Source organism: Dreissena polymorpha, chromosome 4 (assembly GCF_020536995.1).
Source record: "Dreissena polymorpha isolate Duluth1 chromosome 4, UMN_Dpol_1.0, whole genome shotgun sequence".
NCBI lineage: Eukaryota > Metazoa > Mollusca > Bivalvia > Myida > Dreissenidae > Dreissena > Dreissena polymorpha.
The window spans coordinates 128,501,115-128,522,856 of record NC_068358.1 but is presented as its reverse complement, the minus strand read 5'-3'; the positions used below and the strand labels follow the sequence as shown (position 1 = coordinate 128,522,856).

The window sequence follows — 21,742 nt, the reverse complement described above, 5'->3', positions numbered from 1 at the left end:
AAATTTCAAAGGGCCATAACTCTGTAAAAAAACATCCGACCAGAACCTGCTCATAATATGCACATCTCCTCTTGGTAGTGAAGGTTCCCATAAAGTTTCATTGAATTCCGGTCATTAGTTGCTGAGAAATAGCCCGGACAAGAATTGCACTATATGTAGTTAATGGAAAATTTCAAAGGGCCATAACTCTGTGAAAAATCATCCGACCAGAACCCGTTGATAATATGCACATCTCCTCTGGGTAGTGAAGCTTCCCATTAAGTTTCATTGAGTTCCGGTCATTAGTTGCTGAGAAATAGCCCGGACTAGAATTGCACTATATGTACAGTTAATGGAAAATTTCAAAGGGCCATAACTCTGTGAAAAATCAGCCCACCAGAACCCACTGATTATATGCACATCTCCTCTTGGTTGTGAAGCATCCCATAAAGTTTCATTGAATTCCGGTCATTAGTTGCTGAGAAATAGCCCGAACAAAAATTGTGCACGGACGGACACACGGACGGACAGACAGACGAAGCGGCGACTTTATCTTCCCTCCACAATTTTTGGGGGAGCATAAAAAATTGCAAAATTACCAATATGAACAACAGGGATGGCACAAGAATTGGAAAATAATCTACTTGGTAGCCACATTTGAACTCGGAGATACAGTCCAGAAAAAAAACTGAAAAACGTTCTGACCAAGATTAATACAGATTTGAGTCATTAATGAATGCAGCTTCTAAAGTGAACTTCTTTTTTTATAAGATTTGACCTAGTTGCCTACGTTTTGGACACACAAGACCCAGATTTGAACTTGGTCAAGATATTGATAAAGAAAACTTTCTGACAAAGTTTCATCAAGAGTGAACAAAGTGCTCAGGTGAGATTGAAATAAGAAGAATCAACGAACAAGTCCTTTTAAAGACTAAACAATGAACATGTTAAAAAGAAATTGTACCCACTAAACATTATGAACATGTCATAAACATATATATCATATGAAGTCAGAAGCAAAGGATTTGCATGTTCTACACTAATTGCTCATAAGCATTTTTTTCGAATCTATTCATTTAACAATACCTTCAAATTGTAAACCTATAAATTCCATCTTGTTCATGAAACAAGATATAATTTTATGAACTTTTATTATTTAAAACAATTATAACAAGAGCTGTCAGAGGACAGCGCGCTCGACTATTCGATTGTTTGACAGTATAACGTAAGCCATGATGGGGAAATTGTTCATATTCAATAATTTATTAGACAATCTTTCAAAAATAAACAAGATGTGTTTGTGAAAAACTATGTCCCCGTATATGTCGTTTGACCTTGAAGGATGACCTTGACCCTTTACCACTCAAAATGTGCAGCTCCATGAGATACACATGCATGTCAAATATAAAATTGCTAGCTTCAATATTGCAGAAGTAACATTACATGAGCAATTTTGACCCATATATTTGACCTTGAAGGATGACCTTGACCTTTCACCAATCAAAATGTGCAGATCCATGAGATACACATGCATGCCAAATATCAAGTTGCTATCTTCAATATTGCAAAAGTACTCTTAAAATGAGCGATTTTGGTCACATATATTTGACCTCTGACCTTGAAGGATGACCTTGACCTTTCACCCCTCAAAATGTGCAGCTCCATGAGATACACATGCATGCCAAATATCAAGTTGCTTTCTTGAATATTGAAATACTGCAAAAGTGTACATTAAATGAGCGATTTTGACCCATATATTTGACCTTTGACCTTGAAGGATGACCTTGACCTTGACTTTTCACCACTCAAAATGTGCAGCTCCATGAGATACATATGCATGCCAAATATCGAGTTGCTATCTTTAATATTGCAAAAGTTACTGCAAATGTTAAAGTTGGCGCAAACCAACAGACCAACCAACAGACCAACAGACAGGGCAAAAACAATATAGTTAAGTGGGGGACATAAAAAAAGAAAAAAAAAAATTTTTTTTTGGGGGGGGGGTAGGGGGGGGGGGTGAGAGGGGGGTATAATGTGGGGTGGGGTCATTTATTAGATGATCTTTATTTTGGGGGGGGGCAGGGATTCTGGGGGTTGGGGTGTGGGGTATTGTTTGGGTGGAATCCATTGTGGTATTCAGGAAAGTGCTGTTTTGTCAGAGTATTAATAAAATCTGATCATAAATAAAGAAGTTATGGCAATTAAAGCAAAATGTTCAATTATCTAAGTATAAAAGGGGCCATAATTCTGTCAAAATGCTTGATACAGTTGTCTGCTCTTGTTTATAGGTTGGGGTCATGTTGGTAAACATGTATGCAAAATATGAAAGCAATATGTCTAGGAAAATAGGAAATATTTGGGGTAGTACGCAAACTTTAACATAGATTTATCAATAATATGCATATTCTAAGTATAAAAGGGGCAATAATTAAGACAAAATGCTTGCTAGAGTTGTCTGCTCTTGTTTATAGTTTGGGGGTGATGTTGGTTAACAAGTATGCAAAATATGAAAGCAATATGTCAAAGGACATTGGAAATATTTGGGGTAGTACGCAAACTTTAACATAGATTTATCAATAACATGCATACTCTAAGTATAAAAGGGGCAATAATTCTGTCAAAATGCTTGATACAGTTGTCTGCTCTTGTTTATAGGTTGGGGTCATGATGGTAAACAATAATGCAAAATATGAAAGCAATACGTCAAGGGACATTGAAAATATTTGGGGTAGTACGCAAACTTTAACATTTCCACCGTACGGGAATGGATACGGGAACAGCAACACTGACGCCAGGGTGAGTAGGATAGCTCCACTATATATATTTCATATATAATAGTCGAGCGAAAAATTTCAGATCTTCACTAATTGAACCAGAAGTACAATGGAAGCCAAATTTCCCTTGCAGACTACACCAGACAATCAGGGACAATACTTTACACAGGTGTTCTAAGCCCCAATTTGTTGAAATATGCGCTTTGTTCTTTGAAAAATAAGCTTAAACTGTGTAAGGTGTCATCAAATATAAGCCTGTGCAGTGTGTAAGGTGTCATCAAATATAAGCCTGTGCAGTGTGTAAGGTGTCATCAAATATAAGCCTGTGCAGTGTGTAAGGTGTCATCAAATATAAGCCTGTGCAGTGTGCAAGGTGTCATCAAATATAAGCCTGTGCAGTGTGTAAGGTGTCATCAAATATAAGCCTGTGCAGTGTGTAAGGTGTCATCAAATATAAGCCTGTGCAGCCTGCAGAGGCTAATCAAGGACAACACTTTCTGCAAAAACTGGATTTTTGTTTAGAAAAGACTTCCTATAAAAGAAAAATTGCATTTAAGCAGAAAGTGTCCTCTCTGATTAGCCTGTAAGGACACTTAACGCACTTGCATTGGGGCGCAGTTTTCTCAGAAAGAGGCTTATATGTTTACATACTTGTGTACAAGGATGTTGCATTATCATTTGGATCAAATGGGCAGATGCCATTTCCTCTACCACTACTTTCCGTGTCTGTTAAATTTGCCTGAAAAACAATGCAAACATAACAATTTAAACAGAACATAAATAGAGATTGTAACAATAGAAACCCCTGTCCCTACATGTCTAAAAGTTAAGCAAATTGTAATAATCATGGTATACAATTTAAGTAACATAAAGGAAAAACTTTATCAAGTTGAAAAAAATATCGAATTTTGTCTTAAAACTCTTATTTATAAAAAAACAACCTCAAGCACAAGTTAAGACAGAAAAATACACACAGAAAGACAGAAAACCAAACAGACAGAAAGACAATCCAACAAGACAAGAAACAAGACGGCCTAAAAGGCCCAAATTTGCTCACATGAAGTACATAGGAACTGACCTGTTCTGTGCAGCCCAAGATATCATAAGAACACATGTTCTGACCAAGTTTCATGAAAAGTGAACAAAACATGTGACTTAAAAAGTATTAACAAGGTTTTACTTTAGCCATTTTTGGAAAAATGCCCTGCCACCCCGGTGGCCATGTTTGTCAACAGAACTGAACCATTTTCAAACTCATCCAAGATGTCATTAAAAAAAATGATATGACCGAATTTCATGGAAAAGTGAACAATTAATGTGACTTAAAGAGTGTTAACAAGGTTTCACTATAGCCTTTTAGGAAAAAAGCCCCGACCCCTGGTGGCCATGTTTGTCAACAGACCTGAACCATTTTCAAACTCATCCAAAATATCATTTTAACAAAATGTTCTGACCGAGGATAATGAAGATAAATGTGACTTTTAGAGAGTTATCAAGTTTTGACTATAGAATATTGACCAGCCACTTGGTGACCATGTTTTTCAACCAACTCAAACCCGTCCCAAGATATCATTGGGACAAATCACCTGACCAAGTTTCATGAAGATCAGACAATAAATGTGGCCTCTAGAGTGTAAACAATTTTTTACTATTTCCATATATAGTCATACAAGGAGAATGCCCCACCCGCTGGTGGCCATGTTTTTCAACCCACAGGAACCATTTTCAATCTTGTCCAAGATATCATTGGGATAAATCTTCTGACCAAGTGTTATGATGATCGGACAATGAATATGGCCTCTAGAGTGTAAACAAGGTTTTACTATAGCCATATAAGGAAAAATGTCCCGCCCCCTGGCAGTAATGTTTTTCAACCAATCAGAACCATTTTTGAAAACGTCCAAATCATTGGGACAAATCTTCTGACAAAGTTTTATGAAGATTGAAAATAAATGTGGCCTCTAGTTAACAAGGCCACTGTTGACGACAGAAAACGGACAAAAGTTGATCATGTTGTGCTCAGGTGAGCTTAAACAAAGGTTAAAGCATTTTTGTGCTCTTTTTTTTTCACACGTTATGCGTCATTGTAACTGGGTGAAAATCTGTAACAATGTATATACATGAACATGCAGTTTGGTCCGCATTTCCCTACACTAAGAAGATGATGTTGCTAATTTTCCGATGCATTATGCTCTATTCAGCCAATGGAATGAATGGAGTGTATTCATTCAGGTCTACTGGCATTATGTAAAGGTCATATAAGGTGAAAAGCTGGTTAAACAGCTACAGGCAACCAAGGAATTGTTACATTAATTTTGTGAGCTTGCTTGCATAGCAACTCGGTTAAAAAACATCCGACTATAAGAATGCTTTTCCATACTGAGGTGCATAATCACTAATAATTGATGTAATCAGACAAATATAAAACCATATATTCAGACATTCTTTCAAACAGGTCATGAAATGTGATGTAAACCAGAGAGCCTGAAAGGCCTAAAGTCGCTCACCTGAGATACAAATGAACTGAACTGTTCTGTGCAGCCCCTGATATTATTTGAACAAAAGTTCTGACATAGATCATGAAGATTGAACTAGTAAATTCATACACCCATGACATAGAGACTAGAAAAAAAGACCGTACAACCAATGTAGACAGACATGCTAGACATACATCATAAAACCAGTGAACTTTCCTCCACCTTTTATGGATGGTCAACAAACTATGAGTTATATACATTGGTGAATAACTTGTACAGAATTATTTCTTCAAAACCATTATGAGCACTAATAAAGTTTATGAAAATATTATGTAATTATTTTATTGTTAGAAAAATGGAACAATACCAGCTATTTGCTTACAATCCTTGTTATTATCAAAATGGTCCTGAAACATAATCTTCTTCTTCAAGGCATGAAGACTATAATTTACCTTTTTAAATACAAAGTACAACCATACATGATTGACTGCATTTCAGAGGTATATATCATTACCCATGCTTGTATGCAGGTGTAATTGACATGCTTGCCTTATGTCAAGATTTGATCAAAAAGAAGAAAATCAAAATGCACTAAAGTCTACTCTCGTTATCTCGACATCGGATATATCGATTTTCTCGATATGTCGAAGTAAGCTTAATGTCCCTACTTCTTTTCCTTCTTTATCTTTATTAATACACATCACATATCTCGATTTTCATTATGTCGAATAATTTGATATCTCGATATAAAAATTTGTCCAGAGTCCCGATTTGACATGTATTTACTGTGGTTTATCTGGAAGTGCTAATAACTGTCCCAATGTCAGCAAAGGTGAGAATTTTTTTCTTTGATACTTCACCGTCCCGCTTCGCCCGGCTGCTCCCGATACTGTGCGGTAGATAATTGATCCGTTAATTGCATCAATGACCACATGTGTGTAATGTCGTTAGCCATTAAATGTTGAGTATGGCCTGTCACTTTAGAACGTGTGGGTTTATTTTATCTTGTACTAATAATCGATTGAAATTTGCATTTCAAACTACAAAATGTACATGTACATTTCAGTATTCCGAAACGTGATTTACGCATGTTCAGATGAAAAACCCTCGTCTTGATTGGACGTCAATTACATCATAACTTTAAACAGCAACATTACCGGATGTTTACTCGACAGTGTAGAAAATGATAACCGCGTTCATGCAATTCAGTAACACTTAAAACGTCATTTAAAGCATTTAAATAGCAAATTTAATTGTGCCTCATAAAAAACGCGTATATATCAGGTAATAGATAGGGTAGTAGAGAGTATTATGCCACACTGTGACAGCTTTAGTTAGACCACATTGCTGGTATTTAAATGTTAAAAACAAGGTAAATTTTTGTCTCATTTTTCTTTGAAAACGCCTAATCGGATATCTCGAACTCTCGTTATTTCGATATTTTCTTGTTCCCGCCGACTTCAAGATAACAAGAGTGGACTGTATAAATTTACTTGATTTTGCATGAACTGCATGGTGATCCTCTGTTGTAGATGTCACAAAAAATGAACAAAAATAATTGACATTCATTACTGTAAGCAACAGTATAAGGCTTATAATGATGATAAATCAACTGAGAAACTGTATTCAATTTATTGAAGAATTAACTTACCTTTTTATGCACACTCAAAATTGAAGAATTCTAAAAGTTACAGGCTTTACCTTCTATAATACTTTGGGAACTTAGGGCATGGGGCCCGAGCCCTTCAGATTTGGAAAAATAACGTTGTTTTGACTAAAATTGGGAATTTGGTGTTGTTTTTTTGCTTACAAATCCTTTTAAATGGTGAATAAAAGTGATTTGACTAAGGTTCAACTTATAGACCTGAAAAAGGCAATGAACTTAATGATGCATTTTTTTTAAATAAAAAAACATTTGGTAATCTTCAATTAGGAAATGTAAGCAGTTGTTTAGGAAAAATATATACTTTTGATATTTAGAATAAGGCCGAATTTTGGCCCCACATTTAACCAAAAACCACCAGCACTGAATACCTTGCTTCAACAGTGAAAACAGTTTAAAAGGAGTATACAAGGTAATATCAAACACAACACACAATAGATATCAATAGACAAACACTTAAACACAATACAACACTTGTTTTCTTAAGACAAACAAGGAAATCAAATGTAGGCTATTCTGCAATAAGTATGAGTAAGACTTTTCACTAATGTTTAAAAACTTCTTCAGAAAAATTCTGGGCATCTGTACAGTAAAAATGCATGAGCTTAAAAATGCTTAATTATAACCACTGCAATCTTACTGTTCCTGTATAACATTGAAACTGTAACATTTTATTTTACTATGTAATACTTTTACACAAAACTTAAAGCCGGTTTAACTATATATTATAAATAAGTGTGTAGGCATTCACAGTAGTATCTATTAAAGGGATAGCATATCTTTTTCTTTAAATGTTTATCCATGAATCTGAATTCGCTCAATGTTAATCTATGAAATTGTGTCAACTTGTTAAGATGTTGTTTGATGATGTCAGTACAACTCACGGATGAACTTAGTGGAACAATAAGTTAAATATAGCCCTCATTCTTAACTTTCACAACATTCATAATTGTGTTTGAATCAAAATAATATTTTTAACATAATTAGTTGTAAAATAAGCTCGGTCAGGAGTATAGATGCACCATATCAAATTACATCGGTTCTGCTTCCTGTGATTTAATTGTTAGGCATCTATACTTATGACTGAGAATTATACAACAACAAACTAGGATATTAACAAGGGACAAAATTGTCACAAAACCAGGTTTTAAATTTAAAAAAAAGTCTGATAAAGGGAGAAAATTCAAAATGTGCATTGTAACCCCCCTTGTTTCAAATTCAATATATTTTTACTTGTGGCAACCGTGATTTCAATTTGGAAAAAGTGTGATAAAGGGAGACAACTCAAGATGTACATTGTTACATGTTCATAGTTACCCCCTTGTTTCAAAATCAATCTATTTTCAGTCATGGCGACCTTGACCTTAGAGATATCAACTTAATTCTTTCGCGGGACACACCGTCCAATTATGGTGAACTAATGTGCCAAATGATTTTAAAATCTCACAATGAACGACATATAATGGCCTGGAAAAGCTCATTTAAGGCCATTTTTTACCTTTGAACTCAAAGTGTGACCTTGACCTTGGAGATATTGACGTAATGCTTTTGCGCAACACACCATTCAATGATGGTGAGCAAATGTGCCAAATGATTTTAAAATCTCACAATGAACGACAAAGGTATGGCCCGGACAAGCTTGTTCCACCCGCCCCTGACATCTAATAACCAGTTTTTTTCCTTAGGAAAACCTGGTTAAAAATAACTTCTAACATACATTTCAGGGACTTAACAAGCTTACATTGAGGGAATATTTGGTGGGAAAGTAGGCCCCGGTCCCACACACAAATAGCTGGCTACGATTATTATTCTCCATGATGACTCGAATGTGGTTCTGGCAGTCAGGCACCTAAAAAACAAGAAACAATTCTATGAACACTTTCAAAACATTATAAATGTGTATTATAAACATTAATATGATTTACATGTGTGACGAATCAATTGGCTAGCCTGCACAGGCTATTCTGGGACAACACTTTTGGCTTTAATAAATTTTTCATTTAAAGGAAATTTCTCCTAAACGAGAATCCAGTTTAGGCATAAGGTGTTGTCCCTAGTTAGTCTGTGCTGAATGGACATGCATTTAGCCCAGTTTTCCTTGAACAAGGCTATTATGTGTTCTGCCATTTGTAGAGGTATCATTGACATTTACCAGACATTTACTAGCACACACTACATACCAAACAGCAATGTAAATGTCTCATAATGCTTTAGCGTTTGTCATGGTAACCATGGAAATTGTTGGTTTGTTTTTTCCAATAATGAAGTATTACTTAATGCATGTACATCTTCCTTAGTGAATTGGCAATCAGTAAACAGATATAAATGCCTATTAGTGCACAAAGAAGAAGTATTTTAATACGATTGTTGTAAATATTTAGTTCAGATTTTCGTAAAATAAGTTTTATGTAATTCCAAAAAGTCTTTGAATAGAATGATAAACTTCCAAGAAATGTTAAAATTAAGGGATAAAAATCTAATACAATTGTTAACATGGCCCTTAACCGGTTTTATTTAATCACAACAAATCTAACATCTGTTTTGCCCTGCAGTCTGCACCGTCTTTTAGTTTCTTCGTCTGCTGGTAATGACCGATTTTTCTTGAAAAACAAAAAGAAACAGAAACTAAAATCTGTAACAAGAATACACACTGACAGTCAATTTATAGTGACCTTAAAAGGACAAACAATTATATAATCCATGATAAAGTTCACTATTTCTTAATCGGTAACTTTCACTTATAGGAACTGTACTTAAGAAGAAAAATTAAAAGCCCACAAACACTAAAATTCAACGAATATTTCGTGCGATATTTTGGAAAATAAAGTTAACACATAAAAAATCTATGTTCTCATAGCAATAGCCAAAATATCAATGCTAGATGTGGTCCGGTAACATATAGATTTAACAAAATACAAAATGCTTTTTTTTTCTCTTTTTTTGGGACAATATATTCAACACATGTTTATGTACCATGTAAGTGATTGTGTGTCTTTTGAATATATATTCTTGCAGGTAGTTAAAATGCACTACACTTCAACACCGTTATTTCGAAGTCGTCGGGACCGTTAAAAAACCTTCGGATTAACGATTATTCGAAATAAACATTTGACAGACGACTTCTTTGATCCTGAAAAAATACAACATTGTGGAATTCGCATGGTTCGGTCACACTGTACTTTTAATAATTGTTTTACTTAAAAACGCAAACTAGTCAGATAGCAATAGATTTCTACTTGTAACAAACGGAGGAATAAAACGATTCTTTTTCTTCTTTTAATTTTTCTCTAATTACAGAACATATAAAATATAATGCATAGCGCATCATACATGTAAATACATATGAATACATTTTCGGAGATGAATTCACTTTTTTTTTAAATAAAACGCGATGTCTTTCTGAACACCGGCGATAGCAGCACTAAACTGGACGTGTAACATATTTCTCCTATTTGTCAAGGAAATTGACAAACTGGCTTACGCCCGTGTTTTGCTCGCAGAACTGCCTTACGTCGTTGATGCATGTGGTCACACGTTGATTTGATATCATGTTCATTCATGTGTTGTCGGCCTCGTCGACGGCTTTTGACGACAGTATAAAATTAACATGCTACGCGCAGACAACAAAGGTGTAATTATCGGCTTTGACGCACAACGCGCAGACGACAAAGGTGTAATTATCGGCTTTGACGCACAACGCGCAGACGACAAAGGTGTGAAATTACGCTCAGTGTTTTGCAGTTTTGACTTCGGATTAGAGATTGATAATAAGGTGCGAAATATAGTGTTGGGACCGACATAATCATTTCGAATTAATGATTTCTTCGGTTTAACGAAGTTCGGATTAACAATGAAATTTTACATTGAACAAAGAAGAACGACAATCGGGACCCGAAAAATACTTCGAAATAACGGTGTCTTCGGATTATCGGTGTTCAAAATAACGGTGTTGAAGTGTATATTGTGACAAAAAACACACCAGCGTTTTGTATCTTGTTAACTCTATGTAACTGTACAACATCTAGTGTTGAAATGTTGGCTATTGCTACAAAAACCCTTTTTTACGAAATATTCGTTGATTTTGAGTATTTATGTTACTTTAAATTTCAAATGAATTTCATTAGTTTCTTTCTATAAAAATGTCTCATTATACTTTACATATGTTTACAAAAAGTTAACACACGATAGTTTAATACTGTATAAAGCCTTCTTAGAAGAATTTTGACATACATTTTGTAATTAAAGGAGAAAACAATAAAGGGATAATCACTACTTACTGTACAGGTCAAATCATTTTTATTCAACTGATACAAGTAGTTCCTGAAAAAAATAAAAAAATAAAATACCAAACTGGCAGCAGGCAGTTATAAACACACTGATTTTTATACAATCACAAAGGTGAGACTAACTATTCCGAAGTGCATCATTATACAATTTATTATATACCTGTTTAATGCTTTTAACAAAAAAACAGGTTGTATCAATCGTTGAAATAAAAAATCCCGTATTACGCTACTCGCTGTTTCCAATTCCGTATTACCATACTAGCCGGACTACTTCAACCCATTTAATGACGTCACATTACACGCACCGAAAATAGAAATATTTTATATTACGAAATATATTACGTAGTACATCGTGTGACGTCATTTCTGTGACAAAACACAATAGTTTTATCTGCACTCTGTAAGGACATGTCGGATGTGGTTTTTTTTTAACAGTAAACTATGTGTTAAAAACGTATTTTGGTGTGTGTGTTTATCATGCATAAATGTATATTTCGATAGGAATACAATAAAATAGTGTGGTTTAAACTAAGTTTCGATAAAGGCATGGAAGATAGAAGTGGAAGTGCATATCGTTTAAACGTTTTTGTTATAAACATCGGATTAAAGTTGTCAACTTAATTGTAATAAAAATTGGATTAACAATGGCATTAAGGTAAGCGTGTCGGAAACCTGTGTTTTCCCATTTCGAATGTTTACACGTTAATTTACATAAACTGTATTCATACGCGTCTTAAATAAACTATGGCGTACCGTTTAAGTCATTGTTTTGTCAGTTTTGTTAAATTAAAAAATACATTTGTTAACTGTTTTCTTTAGTTGTTGTATATAATAAAAGGAATATTGCGCTAGTCAATTGTTCCAAGTGTTTATATCACTCTCTTGGCTTGTGCTATTTCGCATCACAGTCGAGGCTCCGCCTCTTGTGTGATACGTCATGACACAAGCCACTCGAGTGATACAAACTCTTGGAACAATTGACTAGCGTAATATTCCGTATGTATCAGAAGAATCAGAATATGAGCTGTGTCATGCAAAAATGGGTCTTAGGACATAACCAGCCAGCATAACTCAAGACCAGCCTGCAAATTGGGCATCCACACAGTCTGGTCAGGAGCTAACTCTCTGCGAATCAGACCATGAAGGCTTTGGTTACTCTATAATGGAAATCCACAGTCTCGTCAGGAGTTATATGGGTGTGCAAATGGTGTAAGATCCACAGTCTCGTCAGGAGTTATATGGGTGTGCAAATGGTGTAAGATCCACAGTCTCGTCAGGAGTTATATGGGTGTGCAAATGGTGTAAGATCCACAGTCTCGTCAGGAGTTATATGGGTGTGCAAATGGTGTAAGATACACGGTCTCGTCAGAAGTTATATGAATGTGCAAATGGTGTAAGATCCACAGTCTCGTCAGGAGTTATATGGGTGTGTAAATGATGAAGGATCCATTTTTGCATGCTGTGGCTCATATTATGACAGAGGAATGTTCCCAACCCACTCCACTCAGATTTGAAGAGCCGTTCGTGTTTCAGTAAATAATGCTCACTTAACTCAGTTTGCAGCCTTGAAATTAACGATTTTTTTAAATATTGGATGTTACAAATTGGTCTTAAGCAGACATACACAGCTATTATGGACTGGTCTATTTAACAGTATTTGAATGTTATAATTCCATTTGAAAGGTGACTTGTAATAAATCTTTTACCGTAAAAATTTGCAAAAAAATTGTTTCTGATAAGACAATAATTGTTAAGATTTAAAACTCACAAAACCTAAACTGCTTACAGGACAGCCACCACTTCTACCTCTACCACCACAGTACTAGCTGCTACCCCACTACAAGTAATATACTACCTGTACTACCACCACCATCATCACTTCTGCTAACTAGAGCTTTGTCACAGGCGTGACTTATACACACACATGCCGCATTGACACATAACATTTGGCATGTCGTCTTCACACAAAACAGCGGACACCATGTTCAATTTTTAAAACGCACTTAGTGACCCCTTGACCTAGTTTTTGACCCAGAAAGGCCCATGTTCTAACTTGGCCTTAAGATCATCTCCATTAAAGTTTGGTGAAGATCAGATGTAAACTACTTGAATTAGAGAGCGGACACCATGCTGAATGTTAAAAAACGCACTAAGTGACCCCGTGACCTAGTTTTAGGCCCATAATGGCCCATGTTCAAACTTGTCCTAGAGATCATTAAGATGAAACTTGTGACCAAGTTTGATGAGGATTGAATGAAAACTACTTGAATTAGAGAGCGGACAACATGGTGAGGATTGAAACACACTAAGATAACCCGTGACCTAGTTTTTGACTTGGCATGACCCATATTCAAACTTGACATACACATCATCTAGATACAACTTCTGACCAAGTTTGGTGAAGATTGGATGAAAACTACTTGAATTAGAGAGCCGACAACATTGTAATGTTTAAAACGCACTAAGTGACCCCGTGCCCTTGTTTTTGATCCGGCATGACCCATAATCAAACATGCCCTAGACATTATCAAGATACAACTTCTGACCAATTTTGCTGAAGATTGGATAAAAACTTCTTGAATTAGAGAGCGGACAACATGGTGAGGTTTAAAACACACTAAGTGACCCGTGACCTAGTTTTTGACCCAGCATGGCCCATGTTCAAACTTGACCTACACATCATCTAGTTACAACTTCTGACCAAGTGTGGTGAAGATTGGATATAAACTACTTGAAATAGAGAGCGGACACCATGCTCAATGTGTAAATCGTACTAAGTGACCCTGTGACCTAGTTTTTGATCTGGCATGGCCAATGTTCGTACTTGGCCTTCAGATCATCTAAATAAAACTTCTGACCAAGTTTGGTGAAGATCGGATGAAAACTACTTGAATAAGAGAGAGGACACCATGCTGAATGTTAAAAAACGCACTAAGTGACCCAGTGACCTAGTTTTTGAACCTGCAAGGCCCATGTTCGAACTTGGCCTTAAGATCATCTAGATACAGGGGTGTGATTGAGGCAAAGTCAGAGGGGAGGAAAATTCTGTTGACTGATTTTGACTACGCGAATGGCGCGCATAACGCAATGACAACCATAAAAACAGACATTAAAATAAACAACTTTTTGAACTTCATAACAATATTTCTTTATAAAAACCTGTTAAACTTCACATTAATCATACTGAGGATGCAAAGTAAACAGTTAAGTAAGTATTTATTGTGATCAATAGCAGCAGTTTTTCAATGTATTGAATGACAGTTAATAGACTAAATATAAACAAACACATTTGAGTGTTCTTCTGGTGTTAATGATGTATTAACTGAGTTAAATTAATATATTTAATTTGTTTACCTTTCAATATCTTGCATTTCACATCTTCACTCAGTTCAAAGCTATTTCAGTTAACTGAACAGCGTGACATAATAAAGTAGAATATGCATATGAATCTGATTATACACAGACCCACAGGCATATAAAATTCAAATCATGTTTGTCTATTTCCATGTTCGAACGGTACTCTCTAAATTGTTTTACTTCGCGAGTAGACTACACTCCAATTTGCAAACACTGGTTTCCGTGACACAAATTCAGTGGGCACATTTCTTAACAAAATATGTGTTGCTTGTATCTAAAACGTAGTCTTTTTTTGACAAACACATTTCATTATTCCTATCAGACTAGGTGATGTCAGTCATTTATTCGATTGCTATTTGTTATTTCAATAATCTTAATTTTCTTACAGGTTACAATACACTAAATGATCGCTTCAGGTAGGGCTGTACTCTCTAAAAAAATATCATAGTTGACAGGAAGGCATGTTTTACACTTTTTACCATTATTCGGGTGTTATCTTGCGGAGATAATGGTAGGGCATGAATAGGTGTTCACTACTGCATCCCTGAAATATGATACACGTGAAGACTATAGTAAACCATTGCACTAGAAAAGGTTACATTCCACTTAGAAACGGCCGAAAAAAAAAGTTGCAAAAACAGTCGATTTTGATTTGTGTCAAGTTCTTTCTTGCATTGTACATGACATATCTTTTTTATTGCATAAATCGATTTCGCTTAGAATGGCCTTTAAGAAAAGGTATGGTTATGGGGGTCTCTATGTGCAAAATGTTGCATTTATTTTCGCTCAAAGTTGTCGCTTTTACATTGAATTATATAGGGAAACTATTTAGTGTATTATGACCTAAACGCAAAACCAGGCCTAGTCACAAAGGAGCTGTATTTACAGAAAATCATCATTTTTTTAGTGGGATATGACGCGTTTTGGCAAATTTCACGGAATAAATGCGTTTGTTTCACGAATTTAAGGAGCATCGTGAGTTTTTAAGAAGAAAATACGTTTTCAGAGGAAAATAAGAAAAAAAAACATACAAAAACTCGTCTTGAGCATCTCAAATCGCATCAATTTGTGCTGAAAGAGCTCATGAACACGTTTTAATAGTTGTTTACTTCTTTTTCTACATAGGTTGTAACAATATTCCAGTATTTTGACCGATTGTCATTATTTAGGGTAAGCATTTTACGCCTGAACGCCCGTTAAAAATCAAAGCTCCGAACGCGAAAGCCACGTGGCTTATCAGGCGTTATAATCAAATGCATTTTCAAGCATTTCTACGTGAAAGATCGGTCTGAAAATTGGCATGCACATAGAAAATAGGTTTATAAGTATCGAGAAGTGCTTATTTTTAGCGATGTTAACAGTAAACGTTGTCTTATAGGTTACAATACACTTAATGATCGCTTCATGTAGGGCTGTACTCTCTAAAAAAATATCATAGTTGACAGGAAGGCATGTTTTACACTTTTTACCATTATTCGGGTGTTATCTTGCGGAGATAATGGTAGGGCATGAATAGGTGTTCACTACTGAATCCCTGAAATATGATACACGTGAAGACTATAGTAAACCATTGCACTAGAAAAGGTTACATTCCACTAAGAAACGGCCGAAAAAAAAAGTTGCAAAAACAGTCGATTTTGATTTGTGTCAAGTTCTTTCTTGCATTGTACATGACATATCTTTTTTATTGCATAAATCGATTCCGCTTAGAATGGCCTTTAAGAAAAGGTATGGTTATGGGGGTCTCTATGTGCAAAATGTTGCATTTATTTTCGCTCAAAGTTGTCGCTTTTACATTGAATTATATAGGGAAACTATTTAGTGTATTATGACCTTCACAACGGCGCCATTTGCAAACATAAACAGAGCGCATTTTAAGAAAACGATTTTAATTGGAAGATTGGGAAACGACAGCCAATTATATGGCTCGTTTTAAAAATGCTTAGGCAGAATCTACCAGTGTAAAATGCGGAGAGATTTCGCGGGCCGCGGATATTTCGGGCCGCTTATGAAATACGTCCGCGGAATCGGTGGTAGCCCCCTCTCCCCCACATTTTTTAAAAACGAATTTACGCAAATCTCAGAAGTGACATCCGGGACAACCCGATCCGCGGAAATCCGCGCATCCGCGGAAAAATCACACCCCTGTAGATACAACTTCTGACCAAGTGTGGTTAAGATCGGATGAAAACTACTTGAATAGGAAAGCGGACAACATGCTGAATGTTTAAAACGCACCAAGTGACTCCGTGACCTAGTTTTTGACCCGGCAAGGCCCATGTTCGAACTTGGCCTAGACATCATGTAGATACAACTTCTGACCAAGTTTGGTGAAGATCGGATGAAAACTACTTGAATTAAAGAGCGGACAACATGCTGAATGTTTAAAACGCACTAAGTGACCCCGTGACCTAGTTTAAAACTACTTGAATTAGAGAGCGGACACTTAATATGGAAGGACAGACAGACCGACCGACCGACAAGTTCCAGGCTTTTTCCGCTCCATATTGGGAAAACGCCACACTGGAATTTTGGGAATTTCGCGTCGTGAAAACCCCCATTTTGGGAAAAAAAATAATCGCAAAATTGGCTCAATTGGGAAAAATTATTGCATGTAAATAGTGTTTCTTATATTTCAAAGAAGCCGTTAACTGGTAAAAAACGACTATTTTGATAACTTATTATTAAAATTTTACAAAATATTATGAACATGTGTGATAAGTGCAGGTTTTTTAATCTGAATTTGCGGCAAAGGCCTGGCCTTTTTTGAGGTGAAAAAAATAGCGCGAAGCGCCGGATTTTGAGGAAAATAAGGAAAGTCTTAAATAATAATTAACATTATTACATATATTACAGTTAAAAAAAAAAATTCAAGGCAGCAGATAATTTAATTATGCAATATTTCTATTTTCTACACCGGATGAAGCAAACTGATATATTTTAAGGTTATAAAAAAAAAAAAAAAAATTTTTTTTTTTTTTTTTTTTTGGAATTGGGAAAAAAAAATTCAATTGGGAAAAAAACAACCAGATTTGCATTGGGAATGGGTCCGAATTTCGGACCCGTGGCATAGGGCGGAAAAAGCCTGAGTTCACTCCTATTTACCTCCCTAAACTTCGTTTGTGGGGGTATAATTAGACTATTACATCTACACCTACAACTATAATAATAATAATAATAATAAAATCTTTATTTAAAGAAGATAGACTTGTTAAGAAATACATCAGATGAAATTCCATAATATGCAATTTATATAATACATTTCTTATTTTCAACAAGGTCTTCTAACAAGATACAATTTACAACAAATACATCATATTTCATCTTGAGCAATAAGAACAAAACATAAAGAATCATATATGCATACACATATAATGATATATATTATAATTAAAAACAAATGACAGACATAAAACTACAATAACCATTTATGCAAGAACAGTATTTAAACATTAAACTAATGTTATTTACTAAAACAACATGAAGCATGTTCAGTTTATTTCATAAAGTGTGGAAGAAAGATAAGCTTTTAATTTTTTCTTAAATGTAATTACATTGTTTGTTTGACGTATAGATTGGGGTAACGAATTCCAAATTGTTTTGCTAGAAAATTCAAACGATTGTTTGAAATAGTTTGTTTTGGGTATTCGCACTAGCATTAAATCCCCCTTTTCGCAAGATCGCAAGTTATAGTGAATATTTTGTGAAGGTGTCAAAAGGTCACGTATGTATGTTGGGGTTTGATTGTGAAATGCTTTAAATACAATAACTGACATGAAATAGTGGTTACGCTGTTCGAAAGTCAACCATTTTAGATCTTTAAATAGTGTTTTTGAATTAGTGTTGTACTTTTTATTTAAAATATGTGCACCACAACGCTTTTGTATTTTGACTATTCTATTAATTTCCGTTTTGGCCGCTGAACTCCAGGTAACGCATGCGTAGTCGGATATAGGTGAGATATAACCATTATAGAAGAGCTTACGCATTTCAAGGGTTAAATATGGTTTTATTTTTTGCAAAAGAAACATTCGTGATGACAATTTTGAACAAACGCTGTTAATGTGTAGTTTCCAAGATAGAGTATTGTCAATATAAAGGCCAAGAAGTTTTGACAATTTACTGTTTTGATCACCGTATCTGAAATTTTAAGTTTTAGATCTGTCATGTTTTGAGCTTTCCGTTTTGACCCTAATACCATACAAGTAGTTTTTAGTGGATTAATAATCATGTTATTAGTTTGGCACCAATCATTTACAATTGAAAGATTTGTTTGTAGCTTATTTTGAAGTGTTTGAATATTTGTTCCCACAGTGTGCAATGTTGTATCATCAGCATACATTGCAGAATCACATGTAAGATCTAGCGAAAGATCATTAACGTTAATAAGAAATAGAAGAGGTCCTAAAAAAGATCCTTGGGGAACACCAGCAATGATGCTTTTACAAGTAGAGGTAGTGTTTTCTGCTTTGATAAACTGAAATCGATTGCGGAGATATGAAGAAAATAGGTCGCATGACCTATCATTAAAATGATAAAGTTTTAATTTGTGTAAAAGAACCCTATGGTCCACAAGATCAAATGCTTTTTTAAAATCCAAGAAAATTGTACCTACCAGATTTCCATTATCAATTTGTTTAAGCCATGAATCAACTATATTAATCAATGCTGTTTGACAAGAATGATATTTGCGAAAACCCGACTGGGTTTTGTTTAACCCTTTCCTTGACAGGTACGCGTTTCTACGACCCTATCGATTCCCTGTCAAATACGCTTATCTACGCCTGTATCGATTCCCTGTTATCTACGCATTTCTACTACCCTATCTATTACCTGATATATACGCGTTTTTACGCGTCACGATTTAATTTGCTATTTAAATGCTTAAAATGACGTTTTAAGTGTAACAGAAATGCATATACACCTGCGTTCATCATTTTTCTAAACTGTCGAGTAAACATCCGGTAATGTTGCTATTTAAAGCTATGATGCAATTGGCGACCAATCAAGACGAGGGTTTACCATTTGACATGCGTAAATCACGTTCCGGGATGTGCGCGCTTCAGGCATTTCTTAATGTCCTAAAATAACTGCTATTCTCGAACCATATTTAATTTGGACATTTTCTGAAAACGTATTAATAACTCGTTAAAAATGTCGCAAAAATAAACACGTCCCATAGGGATATAATATCATTTGGGTGTAAATCGATTTCATTCTTATTGTTGTTTGATTCCATTATATCGTAAATGTTTGTTTCCGAGATCATATACGACTATAACATCGATATGTTAAATGGCATGTACACTAAAATGTTTTTACAAACGACACGTGCTTATCTAAAGTTTGTGTTTCGTAATACACAGGATATTGGATTATCGGTGCTTGATTGGGCAATAAAACAAAGACGCAGTCGGCGGTCTTCAATATGCCTTTGAACTGACCAATAATAATTAATAGCGCACATGCTAATCTAACATTTAGGGATAAGAAACACGGGTTCTAGACACTTTGAATAAACATGTTTACCGGACGCAGCAGTAGTCTTCAGATGACATTGGCGCGCGTGCCATGTTACCTCGGCGTTTTGTAATTTGGTACACAAATACACGGGTTTGTTGGCGACTTCTGGGTTATAAAGTTATATGTCGGCGATCAGATAAACTGGAGTATTTGATAATAAACTTGGAATTTTGCAAATAAATACTCAAATTGAAGACTTATTGAAGACGCCGACATTGCCGGATTTCGATCGGTAATAAAATGCAAAATGCAAATTAATTATATGAAAATTCATGGCACATTATGCAACATCCAATTAAATTGTTACCGGTATCTATAAATGTTTATAAATCATTAGGTGAATTAATGTAATAGAAATACCAAGTATCGTACGAATTTAATACAATTTATTTTAAATGCATGAAGTTGTTTGAGAAACTCTGTGTTTTTCTATAGTTATTTATAAGAATTTACATGAATTTTAAGGCTTGCAGAATTTATAAAATAAAAAAATCTTCAAGAAAGAAGAATTGTAGTTTGGAAAGTAAGAAAAAAAATTAATATTCCAAAATATAATTATTTGTATTTGATTCAACACACCAACTTCGCAAAGTTTCTATATGAGCTGGAAAGAGATTTGCATTTAAATGCAGTAAAACACACAACGGTCAACTTTGCATGACTATAACTGACCAATAAATTAAGGTATAAACATACAGTTTACACCACAGGAAAGGAAATTTTATTAGCTTAAACTTTCATATTGTGTATTTTTCAATAATATTTCAATTTTTATGAGAATATCACGTTTAAAAGCAATGAGGGTCATAAAACAGCGTTTTTCCAATAATGCCTGTAAAGATGGGGTACTGATATTGATAAGATGGCTATCAGCCACTGGTCAGCAGGCAGCTAGGTCTTGTGGTAACTGGAGAGGCTTATATTGGCTAAATGGCTGTCAAGGAAAGGGTTAATAGACTTGTAGATTCTAGATATATATGCAATTGTTTAGCTATATGCTTTTCAAATATTTTAGATATAGTAGGTAAAAGTGATATTGGTCTATAATTATTGGGATCTTCTACCGATCCACCCTTATATAAAGGTATTACGTTTGCAATTTTAAGCATGTCGGGAAAAGTTCCATGTGATATACAGTTATTTATAAGAGCAGTGATTGGTTGTATAATGAAATCTTTGCAAAGTTTAATAATGCTGGGTCCTATACCATCAGCCCCAGCAGATTTGTTTGAATGAAGTTGATTAATTTAAGTACTAACTTCTGATGTGGTAATAAACTGAACAGAGAAATGCTTAGACTCTAGCTTAGCATCTAGATATGTTTTTAGTGAGTGGAAATCGTGTTCAGCAAATTTAGTCTTTTTAATAAGTTTCGAGATGTCAACAAAGTGATCATTAAGTGCATTAGCTACATTTGTTTTACCAGATATTATCCGATCATCCTTCCTTATTACATTTGGCAAAATAGAGGATTCTGTGTGTTCATTTGATGCTAATTTAATAGTTTTCCAGAGCGATTTCGCACTTGTTTTGTTTTGTACCGCATTCGAAAAATATTCTTTTTTAGCCATTTAGATTGCACTGTTACATTTATTACGCCACAACTTATATTGTGGCCAATTAGATTCACGTTTATATTTATCCCTTAAAGACCTTGCTTGTTTTACGTTTTTGTTGTACCAA

At 34.9% G+C, this 21,742-nt stretch overlaps 1 protein-coding gene and 1 long non-coding RNA gene across 5 annotated transcripts in view; one reads left to right on the top strand and one right to left on the bottom strand.

The window, feature by feature from the left end:
- LOC127876424 (semaphorin-2A-like) overlaps positions 1–21,742 on the bottom strand; it is a 169,280-nt gene that overhangs the window by 42,888 nt on the left and 104,650 nt on the right. For 3 of the 4 annotated variants that reach the window (XM_052421699.1, XM_052421701.1, XM_052421700.1), the window contains exons 6-10: positions 11,171–11,213; positions 9,428–9,493; positions 8,635–8,742; positions 6,724–6,753; positions 3,405–3,492 (exon numbers count right to left, since the gene is read on the bottom strand). In XM_052421699.1, the coding sequence (XP_052277659.1) occupies positions 3,405–3,492; positions 6,724–6,753; positions 8,635–8,742; positions 9,428–9,493; positions 11,171–11,213 (335 nt within the window). The remainder of the gene's footprint in view (positions 1–3,404; positions 3,493–6,723; positions 6,754–8,634; positions 8,743–9,427; positions 9,494–11,170; positions 11,214–21,742) is intronic. The other variant, XM_052421702.1, reaches the window with a different exon arrangement.
- The window catches only part of LOC127876433 (uncharacterized), a 114,052-nt gene that overhangs the window by 37,521 nt on the left and 54,789 nt on the right, over positions 1–21,742 (top strand). The window lies entirely within an intron of this gene.